At 39.5% G+C, this 11369-nt stretch overlaps 1 protein-coding gene across 3 annotated transcripts in view; it reads right to left on the bottom strand.

The window, feature by feature from the left end:
* Nucleotides 1–10653, bottom strand: part of brd10 (bromodomain containing 10) — a 26390-nt gene extending 15737 nt beyond the window's left edge. For 2 of the 3 annotated variants that reach the window (XR_012397026.1, XM_073935603.1), the window contains exons 1-7: nt 10316–10653; nt 9501–10118; nt 8797–8982; nt 4535–4940; nt 1709–2030; nt 1381–1618; nt 1–238 (exon numbers count right to left, since the gene is read on the bottom strand). The exon at nt 1–238 is cut by the window's left edge and continues 10 nt beyond it. Coding sequence is in view for 1 of the 3 variants with exons in the window: in XM_073935603.1 (XP_073791704.1) it covers nt 1–238; nt 1381–1618; nt 1709–2030; nt 4535–4940; nt 8797–8982; nt 9501–10012 (1902 nt within the window). In the remaining 2 variants the exon portion in view is untranslated. Of the gene's footprint in view, nt 239–1380; nt 1619–1708; nt 2031–4534; nt 4941–8796; nt 8983–9500; nt 10119–10315 lie in introns of those variants that run through there. The other variant, XM_073935604.1, reaches the window with a different exon arrangement.
* Between the last annotated feature and the right edge of the window lie 716 nt (nt 10654–11369).

Raw genomic sequence — 11369 nt, 5'->3', positions numbered from 1 at the left:
TCTCCTCCTGAGTGAATATGCTGCTCTCTGGACACTCATTCTGGCCGTCCGCCTCTTTAAACTCAGTTTACTCGTCCTGCTTTTCTTCATCCTGCCCTCCGTCCTCTTCCTCCTCCTCTTCTTCTTCTTCAGTGTGCTTTCTGTGGACTCGTGCTCTTGCACACACGTGTTTTCAGGCTGAAAGGGATGCGGAAACTCCTGTAATGCTCCAGAACAACCCCAATCCTTATTAGGAGTCCTGTGAATCAAACATTCACTGATGTTTAATAAAGAGTCTTGAGTCTGTTGGTATTTCAGCTTCTCTGGCTTTTTTGATGGTCATAAAAAGGGGATAAAATTCACCATTCAGCAATATTTTATTAAGAAAAAAACTTCTTTCTATAATAAAAGAAACTAGACATTAACAACAATAATTAATACATAAAATAAGATTAAAAAGACATCCCATATTTAGTCCTTCAATGTATTGTGATTATAAAAATCCCCAAAATTGATATTGTGCACACTTCAAAATACTGTGAATATTTATTTATTATTTGTTTGTTCGTTACTGTACTACATTTTTAAGCTATTCATTTTTACACAGACATTTTCACATTAATCTGGCCTTTGACATCAGTTAATTTAACCAAAGTCAATGTAGTTAAAATAAAAAGACAATAATTAATCTTAACTGATGTTAATTTCCTCCGGGTGCTCCGGTTTCCCCCACAAGCCCAAAGACATGTGTCAGCTGAATTGGGTATGCGAAATTGTCTGTAGTGTATGTGTGTGTGAATGAGTGTGTATGGATGTTTCCCAGTGATGGGTTGCGGCTTCACTTTGCTTTGGTGACCCCAGATTAATAAAGGGACTAAAAGCCCGGTTTAGCCGGCAGCTAGCTCTCTGCAACCCTCACATGGTCGCCCACTGAAGCTAAGCAGGGCTGAGCCTGGTCAGTGCCTGGATGGGAGACCACATGGGAACACTAGGTTGCTGTCGGAAGTGGTGTTAGTGAGGCCAGCAGAGGGCGCCCAACCTGCGGTCTGTGTGGGTCCTAATGCCCCAGTATAGTGACGGGGACGCTATACTGCTCAGTGAGCGCCGTCTTCCAGATGAGATGTTAAACCGAGGTCGTTAAAAACCCAAATCTGCCCACTGGCCTCTGTCCATCATGGCCTCCTAATAGATATCTGCGCGGGACTAAATCTTGAATCCCGCCAGGTTTTAGCCCAAACCTGACCGCTCCCGCTTATATTCATACATCTACATTTATATGGGGACTGTTTGTACATGATAATCGCAGTTTTGCTCAACAACGTTTGTGATTGCAACTCATTTACGATCCTTATAATATCATAGTAAAATCTTCAGCAAATGTTGACACCAGCAGAAGCCTACCTGTGGCAGTTCAGAGCCGGAGAGACGCCTTTATAGCAGTTTTCCCCCACTCTGAAACACGGCTCGCACTCGTCTTCATCCTCCTCTTTTTCCTCCTTAAATCTCTCTCTGGATCGCTGGGAATCTTCTGGGCACCACGAGACCAAGATGGAGGAGCTTCTCTGATTTGGATCTTCTCCATCGCTGAGAGAATCTTCTTTAATGTCCCATGAGCTTTCATTCTCCACCTTTAATCCATCTGTACACACAAACACAAAATAAATGGTCCTGCACATGCGCAAATAACAACAGAATTCTCATTTGTGTTAGTAACACTCCAGTGACTGACCGCTGGGTTCCTGCGCTGTCCTCCTGACGCTGATATCCGGTAGTGGCAGCTCCACAGCTCCGCAGGGACTCTGGCGGTAGATCCTTAGGTCGGCTCCGCAGAAGTGTGGGAAGTGGATGTAAGCGTTCTCCTGCTCGTCATAGCCCAGGATGGACTCTCTGCACTCGTGTATGGGCTGGCCGAGTACGGCGTCCTGAACATCCTTCTGCGTCTCATAAACGTGATCACACAAACCCTTGAGGAGCCAGACGCGCTTCTTGAAGGATAACAGGTGGAACGGCGTCTCCTCAAGCGGATTCACATACCCCAGGGTCCAGAAGAACTGGCGGCACAGCAGGGGCATTTTAGCGAAACAGAACTTAAACTGAGACCATTGGTCAAAACATTTCTTGTCAATATAGACCTTTAAAAATGTCATGATCTTCCAGAAATGCCATGGTATTGTTGAAATGTAATGGTATTCCAGAAATGTCATGGTATTCCTTAAATGCTATGCTATTCCAGAAATGCCACAATATTTAGGAGACTCCATGACATTCCAGAAATTAATAAAATGTCATATTCCAGAAAATCCCTAAATTTTTAGAAATGTCATGATATTTCCAAACATTCTAGAATATTCCAGACATATACTACTCAAGAAATGTCATGATATTCTAGAAATTGGTGATATGTTATGATATTCCATGATATCCCAGAAATGTCATTATCTTCCCGAAATTCTAGAATATTCCAGAAATTTGTGAAATGCAATATTTCCAAAAATTCTATGCTATTCCAGAAATTCCAGAAAAATGTATATTCTAGAAAGACCATGATATTGCAGAAATGTCATAACAGAAATTTGTGAATTTTCATGCTATTCTAGAAATGTCATGATAATCCAGATCTTTGTGAAATGTTATGATATTCCAGAAATGCCATGGTATTGCCGAAATGTAATAATATTCAAGAAATGTCACAATATTTAAGAGACTATAACATTACAGAAATTACAGAAACTCTATGATATTCCAGAAATCTCATGATAATCCAGAAATTTGTGAAATGTTAAGATATTCCATGATATCCCAGAAATGTCATTATCCTCCAGAAATTCCAGAAATGTCATGACATTCCAGAAACATTATGATAATCAAGAAACTTCAAAAATGTCATGCTATTTTTGAAATGTTACAATATTCTATCAATTCCAGAAATGCCATGGTATCGAAGAGATGTCATGGTATTCCAGAAATTCTAGAAATGTCATGATATTCCGGAAATGTCATGCTATTCAAGAAACTCCATGACATTACAGAAACTCAATGACATTCCAGAAATGCTATATTTCAGAAATTCCTGAAATGTCATATTCCTGAAATTACATAAATTTCCAGAAATGTCATGACATTCGAGATACGTCATATTTTAGAAATGTCATGGTATTCTATAAACTCCCGAAACTTCATGATATTCCAGAAATTCGTCAAATTTCATGTTTCCAAAAGTTTTATGATATTCCAGAAATGGCATGCTGTTCTAAAGATGTCATGATATTAAAGAAATTCTAGAAATGTCATGATATTCCAGAAATAGCATGATTTTCCAGAAATGTAATTCTATTCCAGAAATGTCAAATCTAAGAGACTCTATGATATTCCAGCAATTCCATGACATTCCAAAAATGGCATACTATTCTAAAAATGTCATGCTAATCCAGAAATTTGTGAAATGTTATATTCAATGATATCCCAGAAATGTCTTTATCTACCAGAAATTCCAGAATAATCTAGAAATGTCATGATATTCCAGAAATGCCATGGTATGGAAAAATATCATGATATTCCAGAAATGCCATATAAATTCAGAATTGTCACGATATTCCAGAAATTCCATAACATTACAGAAATTCCATATTCTAGAAATGCCACGATATTCCGAAAATTTATAAAATGTCATTATATTCCAGAAATGCCATGGTACTGCAGAAATTTAATTATATTCCAAAAAATATCACGATATTTAGGAGACTCCATGAGATTAGAGAAATTCCAGAAATTCTATGACATTCTAGAAATGTCATGATATTTCAGAAATTTGTGAAATGTTATGATATTGCTTGATATCCCAGAAATGTCATTATGCTCCAGAAATTCTAGAAATGTCATGACATTTTAGAAATTTAGATAATATTCTATAAATTCCAGAAATTTAATGATATTCCAGAAATTCCAGAAATGTCATGATATTCCAGAAATTTTAGAAATGTCATGATATTTTAGAAATATAGATATTCAATAAATTCCAGAAATGTCATTATATTCCAGAAATTCTAGGAATGTCATGATATTGCAGAAATATGCAAAATATTCTATAAATTCCAGAAACTTAATGATATTGCAGAAATTTGTATAATGTCATTATATTCTAGAAATGTCATGCTATTCCACAAATTCCAGAAATGTCATGCTATTCAAGAAACTCAATGACATTCCATATTATTTCAGAAATGTGATGATATTAAAGAAACTCCATGACATTACAGAACTCCCATATTTTAGAGAATCCAGAAATGTAATATTTCCAAAAATTATACAATAATCCAAAAATACCATGATATTCCAGAAATTCCTGTATTGCATGATATTCCAGAAATGTCATTGCAGAAATTCATGAAATGTTTTAACAGTCTAAAATTTTGTGAACTGTCAAGATATTAAAAAAATTTTATGATATTCCAGAATTTTCTGAAATGTTACTGCATTCCATAAATGTCATGATATTGCAGAAACTCCATGTTTCCTGTCTGAACCTCTTTAAAAAAAAGCACAGAACTCCACTAACCGTGCGGCAGAGCCCCAGTTGTTCAGCGGCACGCTCATCATCTCGGCCCACAGAGGAGTACCAGGCCTGTACACGGCGGCGCAGCTCGCTCTCCCAGCGGCGATAAGGCATTGGCGGGCGGCGGTGGACACTGGACCTCCTCTGCGGCGGGCACAGCAGAGACGTCATCAGTCTGGCCAGGAACACACTGCAGCGCGGCATCAGCAGACAGCGCTCCAGCTCGTAAAACACAATCTCCGGCAGGTTCAGCGCTCTCTGGGCCAGGCACAGGAAGTGGCCGATGGCAGGAAGTTCCCACATGCTGGAGACGGGATGCGGTTCTGCAAGAGAAAGTAAAGACGTCTCCCAGTCTTCAAGATCCTTCAGCGATGCCTCCTCTGCCTCCTTGCGCTCCTGATCACGCTGCCTGGAGGACATAGACATGGCACACAAACATTTCACTTATTCATTTTCAGCTCAGTCCCTTACTCATCTGGGGTCACCACAGCGGAATGAACCGCCAACTTATCCAGCATATGTTTTACACAGCGGATACCCTTCCAGCTGCAACCCATCACTGGGAAACATCCATACACACTCATACACTATGCTACAGCTGGGCGATATTGCAAAAAAAATGATCACGATAATTTTTTCATATCAGTCGATATCGATATTTATCACGATAAATGTAAAATCTTTATATCGATCAATTATTTAAGGTTTTCAGCATGCCAATGGCTTTGTGCAGATGATTTAACACATTTAGGGAAATGTTTTAGCTGTCTGACAATATAAATAATGAAATAATAAACAAAAGAACAATCTTAATTCAGAATTTTCTTGCTCAAGTTTTCAACAACCAAAGACATTACCTACAAATCATTGGATATTATTGTTCAACATCAGAAAAAAAAAATAAACCCGATTTGGAACAACGTGAGTTTTTATTATTATTATTATATTATTATTAAACTCTCCTTTCAGTGGTGAGTATGGTGAATTTAGGGTGAAATATACTTTAATGTATTTTATTTAGGGATGTTAATGATTACTTAAACTATTGATTGTCGATAACGCTTTAATTGATAGACCTTATCGATAAATAATTAAGCATGGACATGTAAAGGTTAGTTCTGCTTTGCGCTGTGAGACGCATCCATGCGCTACATCATCAAGTGTGTGCAGTTTACCTTACTTATGCTGTCACTTTCTTGAAATCCCATATTGCGGGATGCACAAACCCTTGTTATGCGCATATCTCCGATATATCCGCGCGTGTTTAACCAAATTTGTCTGACAGACTAGCACGTAGGGTTGTAACGGTATGAATTTTTCACGGTATGATAATCGTCTAAAACAATACCACGGTTTGACGGTTTTGCGGTATACGGTATGTTACAAATGTTACAAAATAATAGAACAGTGAAGCAAATTTGACTTTTTCCAAATAATATATTTTTAGTTACTATAAACAACACCACTTACAATGAACAAATAAAAAATAAGAAAATAATAAATAATGTGTCAAAGTCCAAATAAAGTCCAAATAAACATGGTGCAAATCCTCAGTAAAAAATAGATATAAATATTTACTATACTATAAATAGTTACATAACGAAACTAGATTCAATATGGAACATCCTTAGGTTTTATGTGCCAGCATGGATATGGTTGTCTGTGGATATGGATTTGGATATGGTTGTCTGCAATGCAGACAAACAGCTGCATCTTCATTTGCGTCTTTTGAAAACAGCAAGAGCAGCAGTTCGTCTTTGCTGTGTCACTGTTTTGTCATGTTTCTGTGCTGCTGTGCATGCAAAAGTACTTAGTATGAGAATTATTTCATGCAAAACTTTTTTTTTTTTTGCGTTTTATTTAGCCGCGCATAAATGTATGCCTATCTCTCATTCCGTGTTGTTCAAAAAGCTCATTGTTGGTCCACAAACAAAAGCGAAACCTATGCTTATTGGTTGTGATATAGCGAGTTTGAACCAATCTGGGCATGGAGGAGGGACAATGCATCAATGTATCATGTCTGATTTGTCCGGAGACACAGTGACGAGCGTTTCTTTGTCAAATCAGCGTTGTCAAATGTTGATGACGTAACCGCACTGATTCCGGAGCCTCTGAAAGTCCGCGAATGTTATGTGATACAACACTGGAAAGCTGAGATTCTCTTCTTTATGCCAATCTTTGAATTGTATGAATCGGATCAGCGGATCAAAAGTTATTAAACATTTAAGAGCAATACTTATTTTTAGCCGCGGGCGGCTGTCTCGGTCTTTAAGGGTTAAAACCGTTGATATGCAATTGTTCATGGTATGATAATCGTGCACGTTCAAATCGTGGTAAACCGCCATACCGGTATATTGTTACAACCCTACTAGCACGAATAGGTCTATGCAGACTCTCAATTTACAAATCACGCATCACAACGAAAACATGCGGGGAGCCAGCCGGGGAGCCTCTCCATTTACACAGCCAGCTTCTGAGCTATATCCGAGTTTATTCTTCCGAGGTAACCCAAGAAATCTATCAGTGCTGCGAAAAGACTGTCCAGTTCATGCTGCTCACACCGCGCTTAGTTAATGAATTAAAATGAAACCGTGAAAATAGTTTGATGGACTGTTTTGGCGCTAAAGCATATCGCGGGCTTGTGTTAAAGCGCTTCACCTCAGATGTTATTCGTTCCTCTTGTTTATGCTGTAGATATCTGACCAACAAAATATACATCAAAATTAAGCTACACATTATACAAAACAAAATTCGTTACAACAAGATACATTTTCAAGGAAATACGTTTATATTTATTTAGTTTGTGTCCGCCTTAAACAACTGCGGGTGGATGATGCTTCGCTCCGTGGGAAAGAAAAGCTGTTGCTGTTGTAAATGTCTGTCATATATTTGCTGCATTTTTAATATGTCATTATTTTAAAGATTATGTCTTGAGCATCTGATTTCGCCTCAGTGATTATGTCCTTTAAATATATGAAGGCTGGTTCTCGATGAGAGACAATAGTGGTATTACAGATTTCAAAACAAATATTTTAATATTAAATAGGAAGCATAAGCTTGACAACAAAAGATCTTATTATTGTCTTAACAAATGCCCTTAAATGATGCAGCCTGTAGTTTACAGCAACATCAAGTGTTCATTGAGATGTGTTTGGGATTGTGTCCTCTGTCATGTCTTTTGTCGGTCTTTTCGGGGGGTTTTTCTCGTATGGCACGGCTTTCGAAAATGATGACATGAGGCTCTGCTGGGTAGCTGCGCTGGTTTACTAACACTTGTTTATGTCTGTACTTTCTTAGCCTCTTCATAAGGGGGGTCTTGTTTTACATGGTGAAACAGGTCGTGGTGTTGCCTGCTGTTGCTGACACGAGTCGTCAAAGCAGTTTGCGGTGCACGTTGCTCTGTTTTGTGTCCGATAGCGAAAAACTAAGTAGCTCATGAAGTCTAGTGACGTTTCTTGTCTACAGTGTCTGTGACTCTGACCTTTTTTACCTTATTTCTTTCTTACTCCTTTCAGTGCAACGAACACTGTATGGCTGTAAACTTGTACAGCGTGCGGCATCCGGAAGGGCAGGCTGCAAAATGCTTGCGCAACGTTACGCATAGTGCGTAAATATTATCGAGCAATTATCGAACTGTCATTATCGATTTATCGAAAAATTTAATATCGTGATAATTATCGATATCGAATTATCGCCCAGCCCTACACTACGCACAACACTTATAGACCGAACGCTATTGTCAATATCAATAATACTCCTCCCTGACATGAGTTTGAACATGTGCAATCGTTGCTAAGTAATGCATAGTGAACCGTCTGTGTCTCTTGTTTTCAAAATAAGAGTCCCACTTACATAGCCAAGTTAAATAAGCTTAAAAATAACTAACAGAAGAAGATGATCATTGTTGTCTCACTAGGAAACATTGTGGCTTAGCAAACACAGTCTGAGGCTTGAATATTAATGATCCCAAAAACATATAAGACTGTGTGTGTGTGTGTGTGTGTGTGTGTGTGTGTGTGTTTGTGTGTGTGTGTGTGTGTTTTAACATATCAGTCTGTGTTTTGGCTAGTGATCTGATAATGTGGCTGCTTGTCAGGTCCAGGAGAACAACCTAAAGTACATGCAAATGATGTGAGTGTAACCTGTGAGTCACGCAACAGTCTGCTTTGTGTTCTGATTGGCCTTTTGTCTACCGGGGTTTTACACTCATGGAATTTAAATATGTACAAGTGTGTGTAGGTGTGTGTCTGTGTGTGTGTGTGTACCTCCTGTGTTCTCGTGCTTTCTGCAGCTCCTCCATTCTGAGCGCCTGCACCATGATGGACTCGCTGCTGCACACACTGACTCTGCAGCGCCGCCGTCTGGAGCTCGAACACACTGCCGTTTTCTGCTGCTCGGAGCCGAAGCGGCCCCTGGAGGTCACCCACAGAGCGGTTCTCTCCCGCAGCGGCCTGAAAACAGACAATCAGAGGGACTCGTCAGATAAAACTGAGCTTTCTGGAGATCGTTATTGCCTTTATTTTTATTTTTTCACCGTATTTTCTCTAATATTTATTCTTCTGGAGAAAGTCTTAAGCAGTTTTTATTTGATTTAACCTCATTTTAAGCTCAATATTATTCACGCCTTCAGCAATATTAGTGTTGGATTGTCTCCAGAACAAACCACTGTTATACAATGACTTGCCTAATTACCCTAACTTTACCCTAATTACCCTAGTGAAGCCTTTAAATGTCACTTTAAGCTGTATAGAAGTGTCTTGAAGAATATCTAGTCTAATATTATTTACTGTCATCATGATGAAGAGGAAATAAATCAGTTATTAGAGATGAGTTATTAACACTGTTATGATTAGAAATGTGCTGGAGAAACCTGCACATTGGGGAAATTGGGGAAATATTATAACGGAGGGCTAATAATTCAGAGTTCAACTGCACAATTTAGATTTAAGCAAGAGTTAAATCTCCTCACCTGGGCAGCAGCGTCAGCTTTTGCTCCAGAATAGTCTCCAGCTTCTGAGCCTGTTTGGAGATCCAGTGGTTGACCCCGTGAAAGCGGTAGCAGTTCTCCAGCATCAGTCTGAAATCAGCCACGAACGCGGTGATGGACTCATACTCGCGCTTCACGAATTTATCATCCATCGTTCTGAAGCTCATGTGTGCGCCGGGGCCGATGGGGCGCCAGAACGGGGCCGTGGTGGACTTATGCTTCTCAGAAAGAAAGCTCTGGAATATTCTGTGTGCCTGCTGGACCTCAGGTTTCAGATCCTCCTCTGCTTCGCTTTCATCACAGTGTGATTCCGAGTTCTCGCGCTCTGATTGGTCGGATAAACCATTACACAGTGGCTCTGTGGCCTCCAGACACCCAGAATTCAGTGTGCAGGAGGTCAAGGTCAAGCGGTGGTTCAGGTTCATGTCCTGAACAGCATGCGGCCTGGATTGACATGCGTGTCCGCTGTCGCTGGGGTCCGAATGGAGCTTCATTCTCCTGCCGTGATGCTGAGAGCCTCGCTCACCTGCGCAGGTAACTCCAGCATCATCTGTCAATCACTGTCAGCCTGTCGTCACTCATCGCTTGTCCAAATGGAGACTAAAATCAGAACAAAATTTATTTCATTTTTAATGCAAGCGAGCATCTGATGTATGTAAACACACTTATTATAATCACAATAAATTAATAATCAAACTAAATAAATGTCTACAAATTTAAAAGAAATACAGTGGAACTCATCTTAACTACATTAATATGTCATTAACATACTGTTTTATGGGTTTGTGCAACATTACCAGAGAGCTGTGCTGTGTTTTCTTGAACATGAAATCGTCCGCTGTAGGCCGCAGAGCAGCGGCCTGGAGTTCAGTCTCACACCCGGGAAGGCTCACTTGAGCCGCGCTGCTGCCGCTCTCTGTCCCGCGGGCCGCTGAAGCTCATAGTTCCAGAGTGTCGCGATCGGTCAATGAATCCAAATGAACACCGCAGAGCAGCTGTTTTCGGTAGTTTTCCACCGTTACGAAAGTAAAAGTGTGCGTGTTTGAAAGAAATGAGCTACGGTGAAAAGCGCGTTATAGAGGATGACATGAACGAGTCGCGCGACATTCACTCAATCAGCGGGAGCGCGCTCTCTGTGCGCGCGTGCCCGCGTGGGCTGAAAAAACAAAACAAAACTTTCTGTTTGTTTACAGGTCCCCTACAAAGGCAGCATTACATCACATATATATTCATTATATCTCGCTTGTGCTCCCGGACAAAAGCAAGATGTTGTGAATCTTCCAGATTCCTTTAAGATGTACTTCCTTCAGAGAAACACTCTTAAAGAATTTACTTCCTCCAGAGTAAAACAAGTCCCACAGTTCTGAGATTATTTCAGCTTTCTCCTGTTATTAATGACCAAATTAAACCACAAACAGAAAATAAACTGTCTGTTGTTGTTGTAGTGATGTTTTAAATTAACTGCTTGTCATATTTTGTTTTGTTAAACATTTCAATTAAAACTTTTTACACATTTAAATGGTTTATTTATATTTAATTTTGTGCATTGTAATATTATTTCTATTAGTTTGGTATTCTGGAATGTCGTGATATTTTCAGGACACATTTAAGATCCAATATAATCATAAAAATACCCTAAAAAGAAAATAAAGTGTGTTTTCCTCACACACTCTACAGTAATAATATTCATCATTCATTCATTTTCTTTTCAGATTAGTCCCTTTATTAATCTGGGGTCACCACAGCGGAATGAACCGCCAACTTATCCAGCGTTTTACGCAGCCCATCTCTGGGAAACATCCATACACACTCATACACCGGACAATTTAGCGTACCCAATTCACCAGCACC

The sequence above is a fragment of the Danio rerio genome, chromosome 21 (assembly GCF_049306965.1).
Source record: "Danio rerio strain Tuebingen ecotype United States chromosome 21, GRCz12tu, whole genome shotgun sequence".
NCBI lineage: Eukaryota > Metazoa > Chordata > Actinopteri > Cypriniformes > Danionidae > Danio > Danio rerio.
This window is presented reverse-complemented; position numbering and strand designations above follow the sequence as displayed.